Source organism: Biomphalaria glabrata, chromosome 17 (genome assembly GCF_947242115.1).
Source record: "Biomphalaria glabrata chromosome 17, xgBioGlab47.1, whole genome shotgun sequence".
NCBI lineage: Eukaryota > Metazoa > Mollusca > Gastropoda > Planorbidae > Biomphalaria > Biomphalaria glabrata.
Genome location: NC_074727.1, coordinates 26562972 through 26580445, shown reverse-complemented (window position 1 = coordinate 26580445; position 17474 = coordinate 26562972). Strand labels below are relative to the sequence as shown.

General features: G+C 34.8%; 1 protein-coding gene across 18 annotated transcripts in view; it reads left to right on the top strand.

Annotated features, from left to right (window-relative positions):
* The window catches only part of LOC106057714 (transmembrane and coiled-coil domains protein 2-like), a 98703-nt gene extending 81761 nt beyond the window's left edge, over window positions 1–16942 (top strand). For 16 of the 18 annotated variants that reach the window (XM_056016003.1, XM_056015997.1, XM_056015996.1 and 13 more), the window contains 6 exons: window positions 1294–1388; window positions 8915–8981; window positions 9422–9638; window positions 11412–11633; window positions 13485–13663; window positions 15242–16942. In XM_056016003.1, the coding sequence (XP_055871978.1) occupies window positions 1294–1388; window positions 8915–8981; window positions 9422–9638; window positions 11412–11633; window positions 13485–13663; window positions 15242–15362 (901 nt within the window). In that variant the 3' untranslated portion in view covers window positions 15363–16942. The remainder of the gene's footprint in view (window positions 1–1293; window positions 1389–8914; window positions 8982–9421; window positions 9639–11411; window positions 11634–13484; window positions 13664–15241) is intronic. The other 2 variants (XM_056015998.1, XM_056016001.1) reach the window with 1 other exon arrangement.
* The last annotated feature ends 532 nt before the right edge of the window (window positions 16943–17474 follow it).

Genomic DNA, 17474 nt, shown 5'->3' with positions numbered 1-17474 from the left:
GGACGTAATCATCTTCTTTTTTGAAGTAACTTCCTCATCATATAAGACCTATATTAAGAACACCTGGCTAGAGGTTAAGTGTGACATGTGCTCAGGGTCTAGACCAGGGGTTCTCAACCTGTGGATCGCGACCCCCTTGAGGGTCGATTGACGATTTGCCAGGGGTCGCCCAAAAGCATCGAAAATATGAATTGTTATTGTCTATTCTTCTATTGCTGTGTGGGTGGGGGTCACTGCAGAGTGGGGGATTGTAAAAAGGGGTCGCTGAGCATAAAAGGTTGAGAACCACTGGTCTAGACAAAGGGTAGGGGACACCCTGGCTGCAAAGGAGCCCATATTGTCTGGTGCTAGTGAAAGTCAACAAGGTTGATAGACGTGGGTAAACTTGTGAGTAGCAAATGTGGTTTGACATTTGTGGTAAGAGAAGGGAACCCAAGGAGAGCATGACAACCTGGTGGCCAATGTGGTTTGACATTTGTCCTAAGAGAAGGGAACCCAAGGAGAGCATGACAACCTGTGTGTGGCCAATGTGGTTTGACATTTGTGCTAAGAGAAGGGAACCCAAGGAGAGCATGACAACCTGTGTGTGACCAATGTGGTTTGACATTTGTGCTAAGAGAAGGGAACCCAAGGAGAGCATGACAACCTGTTTGTGGCCAATGTGGTTTGACATTTGTGCTAAGAGAAGGGAACCCAAGGAGAGCATGACAACCTGTGTGTGGCCAATGTGGTTTGACATTTGTGCTAAGAGAAGGGAACCCAAGGAGAGCATGACAACCTGTGTGTGACCAATGTGCTGGAAGGAGTAGAGTGAGGAGAGGAACAGCTTGGGGGTAAACTGAGACTTAGAAAAAGGGGAAATAATAAGGATGAAATTAATAAATAATGATTAATGCTATGATAAAATTGAGTGACAATGTAAGCTAGCTTTTGGTCTGTGACACCTGCCTAGTGTGCAGCCAAACATTCCAGGCTCACATAGGTCTCACCAGCCACAAGAGGAGGCACAAAACTGCAGTGCAAATCCCTCAGCCCGTTGGTTGACAAAAGCGGTCATCTCATGTATACTAAAGATTTTTATTATTGAACAGGATACACATTTCTGAATAACATTATCTATTAGATTTAAAGTAGTTTAAATCTCTCATTTGTATTCAATAACCTTATTGAACTTTGACCTTAGTAATTTACCAAACACCTCCCTCCCCCTTTACACATACTCTCAACTAGTCAGAGTTTTTTTTTTTTGTGACAATTTTCAACAAATCTTTTTTTATTTTATTTTGTTTTCAGTACCATTGTATCAAAGCCAAAAGAGTTTGCCCATTTGATCAAGAACAAATTTGGCAGTGCTGATAATATCAATCAACTAAGTAAGTTTTATGTAGGTATGTATTTTATATATTATATATATTTTATTTTTATCTATCTTCTCCCAGAGATTCTTTCTATATACATACAAGGATTGCCACAGTAAATGCTTACTATAATTTACAAAATATTTTTTTTAGAGTCTTTAAACTACACACATGTAATTGATCAAATATAATAGTATATTTAAATTAAAACATACAAGTCTTTGTAAAGAGGCTTTAGAGAATGCTTCAAGCCTGCATACCTATATCAAATACACTGCAGAGAATGGTCTTATCAGGAAACCACTGTGCAGCTAATGACAAGGTATCTAAGCCCTTCAATGTAAGATACAATAATGATGTCAAAGTGATTACAGCAGACATGGAGAACTCATAGAGCATCTTCCATGGCCTTGCAGCAGACATGGAGAACTCATAGAGCATCTTCCATGGCCTTGCAGCAGACATGGAGAACTCATAGAGCATCTTCCATGGCCTTGCAGCAGACATGGAGAACTCATAGAGCATCTTCCATGGCCTTGCAGCATACACGAAGAGATGTGCCCCCCAGAAGCACTTTAAAAACCAGCTTTAACTCTTTCTCTCCGTAGTTGTTTTCCACATTCTGATGGAATTATTAATTTAATCCAATGGTAGTGCACTAACATGTTATAATTGTTATCTTCCATAGTATAACTTTGTTATTTACAATCATAGAATGTTTTTGATTTTCAATTAAAGGGAAATGAATGTTCTTGTTAGATATTACAAAACCAAGTGTATAAATGGAAGGGATATTTTTGTTTTTGCTTTATGAAAAGTAAAAATGAAAAGTCACATAGGAAGAAAATTTCCATCCCAAAGGTTTTTTTTAATAATCCTTATCCATATTTACATGAAATAAAACCACTAAAACAAGCAAAAACATGTGGAGCTCAAGGTCACCACCATAAGAACTTGAGAAAAAAACAAAAACATAACTTGCAACATTAAGTTCCAGTCAGAAAATAATGACAATTACATGATCTATTTCATCTCAAAGTGATTCATTGCTAATTACATAATGTTTGCTTGAATGAGGGAAAAGTATGGTATTTACCTTTGTTACAAAGTCCATGCTTTACCCTATAACCTAGAGATTTGATGTTTCCCACTAAACCCATAATGAATATGGAGCATAACAAAAGTTCTGTTTAAATATCCCTGCACTAAATGCAATATTCAATGTCTGAATTTAACCGTTTGAGACTTACTTCAAAGCCATTAATAGGCCAATAGTTTTACGCAAAAGTTGCAATGTAAAATGACTAGATGTGAGCAACAGTTTTTCTAGACTACAGGGGCACTAAAAGACTATCTATTCAAATTGCCATGTAAAATGACATTTAGAACTAACATAACATATTGGAACTCGCTTCCCAATCACCCAATTTCGTTGTTACAATGATATTTCCAAAATAAGTTTGGATGAATATCAAATTTCCTTGACAAATCATTATGTAGTTATGTAGTACATTTGTATGTGCAACTAAAATGTTAAATAATAATTCAAATCAATATTTAAATATCAATATCCCATTCAATACAAAATGTTTGACATCATAATAGAATGACTCAATAGTAACAAAATGTATTGTCAGAATGAAAAATTTACTTGACAAACCAATTCAAGTAACACAGCATATCAAAAAATAATAATTTTACATTGAATTGTAGAGAAAAATACAAAAATATAATAAGTAAAAAAAAACAAAAAAAAACACTCATTGTATTATAAAATGTTATCTTGAATACAGTATTATGCAAGAAAAATAAAAATTAGATTTGCTAATTTCAAAAAAATACACTCAGTGCATCAAGATTTACATTAAAACAAAAGTTGGCAAATAAAAGTTAAATGCATATTGTACATCCTGAAGAAAGATACAAGTATCTCAATGTCAGTAGATATTTCCATTTAATAGTCCTGGATAAAATATCAACCAACCAACAGATTATCCTTACCAGAAATATACTTCACATCAAAGTTTTAGTTGTGTAAAGTATTTGCCTCTGTAACTTAGAGCTATTTAATTTCTCATTGTGTAGAGCTAAGAGACGTTCATGATCACTTTCTACAACAAAATAATTTCTTGGCTTAAAGCCAGTTAATCATGTCAGTTCATTTGAATAATAATCAACTCATCCCTTACTACTGTTCTATTATGAACTATGACCTAAACCAAAGATTTGAAGACATTCTTTACTTGGATATTTCTGGCAGGGTATTGGACAAACTCAGATCCCAATCACAGATGAATCCATATTAATACAGGAGCAGCTTACTGAAATATCCAAACATGAGGAATTTAAAACCAATGTTTGTAAAAGCTTACCACAAATTCTAGCTCCAAAATCAGATTCTAATTTTATATCCTGCAACAAAACGAGATTTAGTGTTTATTTACACAGGCCATTACACACATATACATATAACATATACATATAACATATACATATAACATATACATATAACATATACATATAACATATACATATAACATATACATATAACATATACATATAACATATACATATAACATATACATATAACATATACATATAACATATACATATAACATATACATATAACATATACATATAACATCTGCCTTGAGCACAGCATCTTCATATCAGTTCTAGACTTGGGTGGAAATAGTTCTTTCTCTCTAATGACCAACGAGATATAGATTACACGAGGCCATCAAACATATACATAGTGTAGTCACTAATAGTGCGCATCTTCTGCACTATCTTGGATGGCGGGGTTTTAACAATATCAAGAATCTTTTTAATATTAGTATCTATTGGTCTCAGTGGTCTTCAACGGGTGCGATATCGCCCCCTTGGCGGCGTTTTCGAGATTTTGGGGGGCACTGGGAGCCAAAGGGGCACAATAGGGGGCGGTAAAGGGGCGCTGGACATAAAGGGGGAAAGAAAAAACTTAAGGTGCACTGAACAAAAGAAATGTTAAAATATCCTTCAAAATTAAAGCTGGCAAATTACACATAGACAAGCTCTAGTTAGCTTGCTTCGAATTTAAGAACAGAAACAACGCTAGAAGTTGAGTTTGGGAATCCCATTTTCTATTTTTAATTTCTTACTCTTTTGCTGTAATTGTAGGGCATCTATTGTCCTTATATCTTGTGCGCGTAAACGTTTATGATTTGAGAAACAAACTAGGTAATACGCCTTTTAGATTATAGTTTATTTCATCTACATATGTTAATATATAATATGTAAATGTTAATTGAAAAAAAAACGTTAAAGCTAACATTCAAATAGAAAAATTTTACCTTTTTATTAAAACAAAAACATTGACAAAGTGTTGTTACGACAACTCGATGGTATGTAATGTCATATTGTTAAGAGTTTTAGTGTATTGCCACTAGATAAAAAGTATTCCGATGTTCTACTTTGAATGACGGCATTTTCAGATGAGGTTATATGAAACCAAGTCGGTTTCACGAACAGAGCAATATCCAAAAATAACTTAAGAATGTTCATGAACAATTATAAACATCTACAATTAAACAATATATATATATACAAAATGCTGCCCTGCGTCTCTGTCTCGGCGTGTTTCGTACATCACCTATCCCAAGTCTCCATGCGAGGCGGGAGAACTCCCCATGGATATAAGAATGAAAAAGCTTGCAATGCAGTATATAGTCAAGCTAAAATCCAACCCCACGAACCCTGCTTTTGACTCCATATTTAACCCCACAGAAGTAGAATTATACAATCGAAGGCCTAACGTCATACAGCCGTTGGGCCTTCGAATGAGAGAACCCATCCAAAATTTAACCCCACCTATTGACCAAATCTCTAAAATAGAAACCCCTCAGAACCCTCCCTGGCTAATGAATAAACCCAAATTAAATTTATCCCTCCTCAATTTCAAAAAAGAAAATACAGACTCAAGCATACTACAAGTCCACTTTAGGGAACTGCAGGAGAGCTACGGAGATTGTGGCACCATCTACACAGACGGATCCAAAATGGAGGGAAAGGTCGCGTGTGCCTGCTCCTTTCGGAACAAAACAATCTCCCGTAGACTCCCCGATGGCTGCTCCATCTTTACGGCCGAATTGCACGCAATATTGCTTGCACTTATGGCCGTAAAAGCATCAGAAAGGAGTAAATTTATAATCTGCTCAGACTCCAAATCTGCATTGCAAGCTTTGGGGCGGATGAAGACTGACATCCCATTGGTACATAAGAGCCTGAAGCTGTTGGACCAAATAACAGCCGACCGTAGGGATGTCACCTTCATCTGGGTCCCCTCCCATGTTGGCATTGAGGGAAACGAAGCCGCAGACAGAGAAGCAAAGAGAGCCCTAAATCATGCGGTGTCAGGAACCCAAATTCCCTACTCGGACCTGAGACAAAGTATTGCCTCTGCCACCTATCGAGAGTGGCAGAACCGATGGGAGGCTGAGACTCACAGTAAACTCAGGCAGATTGTGGCGGATGTCAGGTGGCGGCCCACATCTAAGGGTCTGACAAGGCGTGGTAGCACAACCATGTCCAGACTTAGGATTGGCCACACCTACATCACGCACTCTTTTGTACTGAAGAGAGAGGATCCCCCACTTTGCGAGTACTGTGACTCTCGCCTCACCGTGGAACATATCCTCGTTGATTGCCCCAGATACCAGGATGTCAGGGCGAAATATTTTAGAGCCACTAATCTAAAAACACTATTTAATAATGTCGACCCTGGGAAGGTACTGGGCTTTATTCGGGAAGTGGGGCTATCTACGAAGATCTGATTTCTGAATTTGTGAACATGCACTACTTACATTAGATTTTTACCAAATATTTAAATTTTTACTACCTTTACTATTTTAACTGTGAATAGACCTTGATTTTAATTATATGACTGTATAGAGTCTGGCCCTTGTTGTTCCGAGAGAGAGTGGTCCTTGGGGAACTGCAGGCACGACATGGCCTAAATTGTGCCGATGTGCCTCAAATCAAAAATCAAATCAAATCACAATATATATATATATATATATATATATATATATATATATATATATATATATATAACGGCAAAGCATGATATGTTTTAATGGCTTCTTAGAAAAATGCATAGCTTTTTCTAAGTCTTATGATATTGTTTGAAAAGTGATTAAAACTAAAAAAAAATTTTTTTAACATGTTACACAAAAAGACATTTTTTCTGTTAGTGATGAAATGTTATTTCAAAATTGTCTAGTTATGTAGCTTATAAAGACATTTAGAGATCCATCAATGGTTGGACAATGGCATCAAAATTAATATAGAAATACAGAACATAACTATTCACTATTCACCTTGGGAGTTATGATACACAGGCAACATCTTAAGAAAAGTTTAGCCCACAATTTCATTTCTATTTGAATCTAATTATAAAAATTGTAAATAAAATAGAAACCCATGCAGAAAATAATCTCATCCTTCAACAGCTTTGTGAAACAAATGATGAAAAAGATGTTAGACTCTTGGTGTAAACTGAAGTTCGCTGGATTTCGAAAGGGGTTGCTTGTTTTGTTCAACTGTTGGCGGTGACTTAAAGCTGGCTAAAAAAATGGTTCTTCATGGTAGGAATCTAGCGCAAATAAATGAAACCAACCTTCGACTGCAAGGAAAGAAATGTACTTTACAATTACACCTGAAAACAGTTGGCCCTAATTTTACAAAATTTAAAAGGGGACTATTCTTAAGATTTGAAAGAAAGTCATAACAATCAGATTAATTTTTGTGTGTATTCACAGCAAATTAATTTACAATTTTTGTATAATGATAATATTGGTATTGCCTTCGATTCCGAAGAATACGACTGAGTTCAGTGTTTCACATTACTACGCAAACACAGTTTCGACCTGCATATTTTCCAGAATTTTGTGCAGACAAAGCTGTTGTCTGCTGGCGGTCTATTTAAATTTTCTTTCCGTATTTAGCGCCCGCCTTCAATAATGGCTTTTCTTTAAGTCTCAAATGTTTGTCCCAAAGCTTTTGTGAGAGCTTTCCAACTGTCTCTCTCAAAGACCATCTGCTGCCAGAGAATGTTGCCAGTTACTTTCATCTCTGCCAGTGAGGGCATCTTTATAGCGTTTACGGTGGCACCTTTGTTACTCCGTTCTACTCTAAGCTCGCCAAAGAAGATCGCCTTTGGCATGCGGTCGTCTCCTATGCGGGATAAGTGTTATTGACATAAAAATTAATAAAAATATGATATTTTGTTCAAATTTGCCTTCTCACGCTTCTTTATAAGTGTTTTTCTTATAGGGGCGCATGGGCTGATTTTTTAAAGAAAAAATACGAAAAGGGGGCGGTAGGCCAAAAAAGGTTGAAGACCACTGGTCTAACTGAACCCTTAGAAATATTATGACCCAAGAATGTAATAGAGTCAGTAGCAATGATTAATTTGTCAGATGAATTTGTTAAGCTATGATGTACAAACACACCATAACACCTGCCCTAGATATATATATGTTTAGGTCTACACCCTACTAGATCTAGGTCCCTAGGTTGAGAACTCTTAAGATATAGATCCAATTTTAGACTTCATAATTACTTACTAGATTAAGGTAGTGATATAAATTTTTAAATTCGAATTTAGAATACTATAAATTACTTAATTAAATTAATATAAATTTAAAAAACAATAAATACCTAATGTTGTACATTTTATTGAAACATCTCAGACATTTTTATGATTAATTATAGGTAGAAGATTAAAAAAAACAACAACACATTTTTGTGTCGTTAAGGGATATTTTTACTCATTTTAACAGACAAAATTGCTATTTTATACGTCTTATTTGGCTTAAAATGGGAAGCATGTCGATGCTTGTTTTTAAAATAAAATTTGCACACTCTTAAAGAAAAATAGACAAGCTTTTGAAATGTGACATTAATTAAACTTATGCATGTCTTTATTTCAAAGCAATGTAAACCTTTTTTTGATTTTTTAAATTAAATTTTATAAAAACATTTAATCAGTTAGTTATTGGTACCATCGTAAAGTTCATTCGTTTTTTTTTTATAAAATAGATATATTTAATAGAAATTATTTATTTAGTGACACACAATCCATTTTACTTATAAGCAAACAAGGTATAAAATGATCACAGCCGCTAGCACGATTATTCTGTTTGGTGATGTTAGCCATATAGGATTATTACTCTTATTTTTCAATCAACATCAAGAGCTTAAAATGACAGAATAGTTCATTTTTATTCTAATCAAATATATATACTTAAAGATATGGTCATGTAAAAAAAAATACCCAAAACTTTTAAAATGTTAGGCAATTTTGAAAAAGTCACATTTATTGTTTTGGTTTTGAGTACCTAGTATTATTAATCTTCTTTGGCTTGACCTCTGGTAAATGTGTAGTAATCTTCATTTAGTGTAATAAAGATTTAAATGTCAAAACAGTTGTTGATTCTTTAATCTTACTAAAGTAGTACATTGTTTCTACTTTGAATCTGTGAGACTTACTACATTGTTATTGTTTTGATACTTAGAATTAGAAGAAACTAGTGGAGCAGAAGCCAGTATGGATGGAAAGTCTGGGGGAACTTTACCTGCAAGGTAAGTCTATCCTAAACCATGTGTAATGATTCTGTAACTAATATCAATGCATACATCACTTCTATTGCACTGAGAAATATTTCCATACATTTATAAAAGCACTACTCTTTGTGCTATAATAACTGTTTCCTTACTTCTATTTATAGCATTTCTATAGCCATTCTTTTATCTGCATAGGAACATTGCTGGGGGTACATAAAGTACCATTTATGGACATCTTTGCTAATCTGATATTAGTTCTACAGATATTTTCTTACACAGATACATTCATCCATTTCTTTGCATCTTGCTGTTTCACTTCAGTATTACTCTAAGAAATGATATAAAATTGTCTCCAAAATTTCAGACATTGGGCTGAAAAGAGAGTGTGTAAAGTGAAAGCAAAATCATTTTGACCATTAGAATTCTCAAATTTTTTTTAAAGGTGTTTTTATTTTCAGCTTCAAGTACACCAGTGATGATGAAACCTCAAGCATTACATCTGGATCTGGCCTCAATGCCACCCATAGCTCTCCACACCATGCCCAACAACAGCCTTCACTAGTCAGTGCTAAACTATTAGAGCCTCTAACAGAAGAGATGAATCAAGTCAGAGAAACCTCCAGAAAGGTGAATGACATACTTCTTCGACTGGCTGAAGAATTTGAAGACTATAAGGTCAGTAAGAAACAAACAGATCTTCATGAATTAGTAAGACAGTACCCATCAATGGCTTTGTTAAACACCAGCCACACCAATATTGTTTGTTAAATACTAGCCACTCCAATATTGTTTGGTAAACTCTAGCCACTCCAATATTGTTTGGTAAACTCTAGCCACACCAATATTGTTTGGTAAACTCTAGCCACTCCAATATTGTTTGGTAAATACTAGCCACATCAATGTATTCTCAGGCAAACAATAGCCACACCAATATTGTTTGGTTAAAACCAGCCACTCCAATATTGTTTGGTAAACACCAGCCACTCCAATATTGTTTGGTAAATTCTAGCCACACCAATATTGTTTGGTTAACACCAGCCACTCCAATATTGTTTGGTTAACACCAGCCACTCCAATATTGTTTGGTAAACTCTAGCCACACCAATATTGTTTGGTAAACACCAGCCACACCAATATTGTTTGATAAACACCAGCCACTCCAATATTGTTTGGTAAACACCAGCCACACCAATATTGTTTGGTAAACACCAGCCACACCAATATTGTTTGGTAAACACCAGCCACACCAACATTGTTTGGTAAACACCACCAGCACCAATATTGTTTGATAAACACCAGCCACACCAATATTGTTTGATAAACACCAGCCATACCAGTATTGTTTGGTAAACACCACCAGCACCAATATTGTTTGATAAACACCAGCCACACCAATATTGTTTGATAAACACCAGCCACACCAATATTGTTTGGTTAACACCAGCCACTCCAATATTGTTTGGTAAACTCTAGCCACACCAATATTGTTTGGTAAACACCAGCCACTCCAATATTGTTTGGTAAACTCTAGCCACACCAATATTTTTTGGTAAACACCAGCCACTCCAATATTGTTTGGTTAACACCAGCCACTCCAATATTGTTTGGTAAACTCTAGCCACACCAATATTGTTTGGTAAACACCAGCCACTCCAATATTGTTTGGTAAACACCAGCCACACCAATATAGTTTGATAAACACCAGCCACTCCAATATTGTTTGGTTAACACCAGCCACTCCAATATTGTTTGGTTAACACCAGCCACTCCAATATTGTTTGGTTAACACCAGCCACTCCAATATTGTTTGGTAAACTCTAGCCACACCAATATTGTTTGGTAAACACCAGCCACTCCAATATTGTTTGGTAAACACCAGCCACACCAATATTGTTTGGTAAACTCTAGCCACACCAATATTGTTTGATAAACACCAGCCACTCCAATATTGTTTGGTAAACACCAGCCACACCAATATTGTTTGGTAAACACCAGCCACACCAATATTGTTTGGTAAACACCAGCCACACCAATATTGTAGGTAAACACTAGCCATACCAATATTGTTTGGTAAACACCACCAGCACCAATATTGTTTGATAAACACCAGCCATACCAGTATTGTTTGGTAAACACCACCAGCACCAATATTGTTTGATAAACACCAGCCACACCAATATTGTTTGATAAACACCAGCCACACCAATATTGTAGGTAAACACCAGCCATATCAATATATTGTTTGATAGCCGCACCAATAATTTGTTAGGAAAACAGTAAAATTAAAGAACTCCCTACAGACCATAACTAGAAAACATTAGCCTCTATATATGTGTGGGGGAAACATTAGCTATATTCTTTGGGATACATTTGGTGACTAAACAGCTGAGAAAAAAATAGGGCCAACAAACCATTGGGTAATGTACATGTGAAACTTGTGCTCCACAGAAAACAATGGACAATGAGGTAGAAAAACTACGAAGTCAGTTGGAGGAAGAAAAATTTAAAGTTGAGCGTCTTGAGGAGCAACTGAATGATCTCACTGACCTTCATCAGAATGAAGTCATCAATTTGAAACAAGATTTAACATCTATGGAAGAAAAAATTGAATACAGATTAGATGAACGCACAACTGACCTGTCTGATTTAGTGGACAATGCCTCCACAAGGGTAATGTATTGAATATTTTAATAGATACAATGTTGATTGTGTACCATAAAGTATTATCATTGATCCTTTGCTTTTACTATCAATTAGGAGCTTTAATGATAGCGTCAGTTATACCTTGGTTTTAGTGTCATTCTACAACATGTATCATGGAATCATTGAACCCTTGCTTTTAGGGTCATTCTATAGTCAAATGTATTTAATTGAATTATATTATACATTTAAATAATGTACAAATAACCTGCGCAGTGTGCAGCCAAACATTCCGGGCTCACATAGGTCTCACCAGCCACATGAGGAGACACAAAACCTCAGTGCAAAGCCCTCAGCCCCCTGGATGATAAAGTGGTCATCATCGAACCACGATGGACGAACTCTATATATGTTGTACATTTATGAAATGTGTATGTTATTAGAGTGATTCAGAATAAAAGTTGTGTAATTATGTTGAAAGGATCTCAGTTTTGAGCTTACACTTTAAGTTTTGGCATCACAATATTGTTTAAGTGTTCTAAATATTATTTGAAAGAGAAACCTTTTGGAAATTAGAACATCTGAAACGCAATTACCTGATCAACACAATCTAATCATAACATCAATCAAGATATCGTGACATCTGGCACTTAAACATATCTTATCAGCTGGTCTACTGAACTGCTGGTATACTAAACTGCTGGACAGTGCACAATAGTTTGTGTTTCAGCAACAAAAGGGTTTGTCACTAGTATATATAATATCATTGTCTGTTCAAAAAACACTTTTATGACTTTCCATCAGAAAATAGCTGAGCTAGTTTGGTCACATTGTAAGACATAACTCATAGCTGAGCTAGTTTGGTCACATTGTAAGACATAACTCATAGCTGAGCTAGTTTGGTCACATTGTAAGACATAACTCATAGCTGAGCTACTTTGGTCACATTGTAAGACATAACTCATAGCTGAGCTAGTTTGGTTACATTGTTAGACATAACTCATAGCTGAGCTAGTTTGGTCACATTGTAAGACATAACTCATAGCTGAGCTAGTTTGGTCACATTGTATGACATAACTCATAGCTTAGCTAGTTTGGTCACATTGTAAGACATAACTCATAGCTGAGCTAGTTTGGTCACATTGTTAGACATAACTCATAGCTGAGCTAGTTTGGTTACATTGTTAGACATAACTCATAGCTGAGCTAGTTTGGTCACATTGTAAGACATAACTCATAGCTGAGCTAGTTTGGTCACATTGTAAGACATAACTCATAGCTGAGCTAGTTTGGTCACATTGTAAGACATAACTCATAGCTTAGCTAGTTTGGTCACATTGTAAGACATAACTCATAGCTTAGCTAGTTTGGTCACATTGTAAGACATAACTCATAGCTGAGCTAGTTTGGTCACATTGTAAGACATAACTCAATGGCAAAAGTCATCCTTCAAGGTACAATGAAGGGAGCATGAAGAAAGGGTCATCCAAAGAAAATCTGGATGGATAATATAAAAGAATGAACCTGCCTCTCTCTTGATATCCTGCTGCTGACCAGAAACAGTGGAAGGATTTGGTTACGCTGCCACAGCACCCCTACAATGAAAGTCAAGAAACATTGAAGAGTTAAGAACACAAAATGAAATCATGGAGGCATTGGGTTTTCAATTTCTGATTTGAAGATAATTATCCATCAACAATTCTATGTACATATTTAAACTTAACTTTTATGTAATAACTTAAATATACACTTGAATTGAAATGGTGACTTTGTATAAATAATAAATAATTTACTAAAGATGAATAATGCTAAAAAACTAACCCTTCACTAATTCTTTAAATCAATAAAATATTTTTGTAAACCCAGTTGTTGATTCCTTAGATCTCTAGGCTAGAACAAGTGCAACAGCAGCAACAGATTCTGTCCATGGAGATGGTGGAGAATGCTACTTTCAGGACCATCATTTCAAAACTGATTAATGTTGTTCTTGCCATCCTGGCTGTTATTTTAGTCTTGGTTAGCACAGCGGCCAGCTTTTTATCTCCCTTTTTAAACTCAACGTAAGTAAGGAAGAGGGCTATCTTTCTTAAAACACTTTCTTGTCTCTACATAGAATAGTCAAAGTACATTCTACACAGAAAAGTCACATATACTACATAGAATAGTTACATTAAATACTACATAGAATAGTTACATTAAATACTACATAGAATAGTTACATTAAATACTACATAGAATAGTTACATTAAATACTACATAGAATAGTTACATTAAATACTACATAGAATAGTTACATTAAATACTACATAGAATAGTTACATTAAATACTACATAGAATATTTACATTAAATTCTACATAGAATATTTACATTAAATACTACATAGAATTGTTACAGTAAATACTACAGAATAGATAACATGCTACATAGAATTATTTCTGTACATAAAAAGTAATTCCATCCCATGGAACAAAGAAAATTCTTACCCATTATTTAAATATGTAATCACTAGACCAAGTGGCTGTGATATGGTCATTTGCATAAATGTTCATCACATAGTCACTTTGTAAGTAAACATAAAAAGAAATAAATAGGTCATTAATAAGCAACCATCACAACAGATAGTATCTAAGTGTCACCCAACAAACCCAACATCTTAATGTTGTAAGTCATAAAAATATACAATTGTATTAGAAAGTCATGAACATGCTGTTGTGTTGCTTGAACTGGCCTTCACATTGCTAACATCTGAACATAAAAATTTGATTCAAATGACAAAATATTAATCAATACTACATATTGATCTCCCTTACTTTAATAAATTTTCATCATGCAAGCCACATCTCCCATGTTCATCACTTCAAGTCCATAAGATATGAGAAATGTGCTCATCTTCCATTACCAAGGAGGATATATATAAATATATTTTGATATTGTAAAAACTGACTCGTCAATTCTGATCCTATTCTTAACCTCTTTAATATTTCATGCACACAACAAATTAATCGTTAAACATTTCTGTCATCAATAATAATAATGCCAAAATCTTTTATTCAGAATGAAAGTAGCATTTCACATGACTATGCAAACCCTGTTATGACCTTCATCTTCTGCACCTATCTTTAACAAGGGTTGTGTTTTTGGGTGTCGCAAACGTGAGTCCTGCAGCGTAGCTCTCCGTCTCTTACAGAACCAGTCTTCTGCCAGTGAGGGGGAACTGATTGATCTCTAAAGTGTTTACGGTGGGGTGGGGGGGACTTTGTTATGCTGTCCCCCTTTAATTTCGCCAAAAAAGATCGCCTTAGTCACCTGATCGTTCCCCATGCAGGATTAGTGTCCGACCCAGTACAGCAGTCGAATTGTAATTAATGTTTCTATTCTGCCCAACAGAACAATTTAATTGGAATAAATTATCTTCTTTTATTTATTGACCTGTGATTGAAACATACATCCAACACAATGTGATATCATGGACACAGCATTTATCAATTTGATGGTCTCAACATTTTATCCATTTAAAACTGGTCTCCATTGATATTTAATGACATTGGTGCAACATCCATCAATATTAGGTGGCCTCAATACATCTCAGTATTTGTTTTTCATTTAAAATGTATTTCAAACATGATTGTTTTTCAGGCCAAGGTTGGTTTTGTCTGTTCTGGCTACTATTACAGCATGGCTAGTGTACCAACATTACAGCTCTCTTCAAACTATGACCTTCTCCCTCTGGACATTTTTTTCCTGGCCATGGAGCTGATCATCTGTTTGATTTAGGCCAATTGACTTGTCCATGACACACATTTCAGCCATAATGATTGAAATCTTTCACCCCATAATGGTAATAACCTTTTAGTTGTGAAAGTAAACATTCAGCCATGATAAGTCTTTTATCATGTATGGTAAAGACCTTTCAACTGTGATGCTAAAGACATTTCATCTGTGATGGTAGAGACCTTAAAGCAATGATGGGTGAGATTAAACAGCCAAGATGTTAAAAACCTAAACAGTATTGAACAATCTGCCTGATACATGATTTTGTTTGATATTCAGACTTGTATGAGACCAAGTCCTACTCACTTTGAAGGTGATATGTAAAGTATCTAGGACTAATATGTCTGAACTAATATGTAGCCTGAGTTCCTTCCACCAAAACATATGTTCATGTTGGTAGTTTTTATTGTGCTTTTTTGATGTGCTGACATTGCTAGAAGATGTTAAGAATAGGAATGTCTAGCTGGACATTAGTCACTTTTAACTATAAATATGATTAAAAAAAAAGAAGTACTTTTGTGTGTGAATGTAGATTTATATTTTGGAATAAATCCTGGTCAACGTTATTGAGAATAGTCAAGTCACATCTGACGTCTTTTAGATTTGGCCTGTGGTCAAGTAGTAACTGAACTTTGACTATTTTGAAAATGAGTATTCTCTGAATTATTATATATATCAGATCTACTTTTCTGCTATGGTCACTGAATAACTGTTGTGTGAATATTATTTTCCTTTTCCCAATACTTTTAGAACTTGTCCAATGGTAGACAAAGTGTAAATAATCTTTGGATAGATTATTTCATTGATAATTGGTTACTTGTAGAACTGACTACTAGTCAATTAGGGTAGAAATATTTCTGAATGGTCTTGTTAAACTGGATATTGATCAAAAGCATTTTGAAAAATTAGCTGGCTTTGTCCTGGCCTCTGGTCATAAGCCTCTGGTCATCTGAAGTTGAAATAATCTTTTAGAAAGTAAATGTTTTACTTTAGGTTGATTACTTATACATTCTGCCACTGGTCAGGGTTATTCCATTGAAGTGGGCACTGATCAAATGTGAATTGATATTATTATCTTCTGTAATGCATGTGTTAAACTTTATACTGATAAATAGTTCAATAAATATTCCAACCATGGTAACTACTGACCACTGGTCAGCTAGAATTACTCTTGAATCAGACAGACTCATCCCCTGATGCAGATATTATTGATCTAGTTATATAATGCTCTTAATGTTTTATTCTCTGTCCCTTGTTCAAAAACCAACAAATGGTCCAGAAGTAAGTGACCATCAGTTTATCCATGGTAGAAGTAAGTGACCATCAGTTTATCCATTGTAGAAGTAAGTGACCATCAGTTTATCCATTGTAGAAGTAAGTGACCATCAGTTTATCCATACTAGACTTTGTACTTAGGAACTAATATTTGCTTCTAGGTTGGTTTTTATTTTTGATGTTGCCTTTGTTTTATTAAATTGTTTTTTGTTTGTTTGTTTTTTTTTAAGCTATTGGGAAATGTTTTTATTTAATAATTTATATACAAATAAAATTGACAAAATATTTTGATCATATGTATTTTTTATTTTTAAGTTCCAGGGGTAATGTTACAAATTCCAGAGATATACTTAACTTACCAGTTGCAGAGATTAATTTACTAGTTGCAGAGATTAATTTACTAGTTGCAGAGATTAATTTACTAGTTGCAGAGATTAATTTACTAGTTGCAGAGATTAACTTACTAGTTGCAGAGATTAACTTACTAGTTGCAGAGATTAACTTACTAGTTGCAGAGATTAATTTACTAGTTGCAGAGATTAACTTACTAGTTGCAGAGATTAACTTACTAGTTGCAGAGATTAACTTACTAGTTGCAGAGATTAATTTACTAGTTGCAGAGATTAACTTACTAGTTGCAGAGATTAACTTACTAGTTGCAGAGATTAATTTACTAGTTGCAGAGATTAACTTAACTTTTCGTTTCAGAGATAAACTTACTAGTTGCAGAGATTAACTTAATAGTTTCAGAAATTAACATACTACTTCAAGAGATTAACTTTCTAGTTGCAGAAATTACTCCAACCCTAATGTGTGGGTCAAA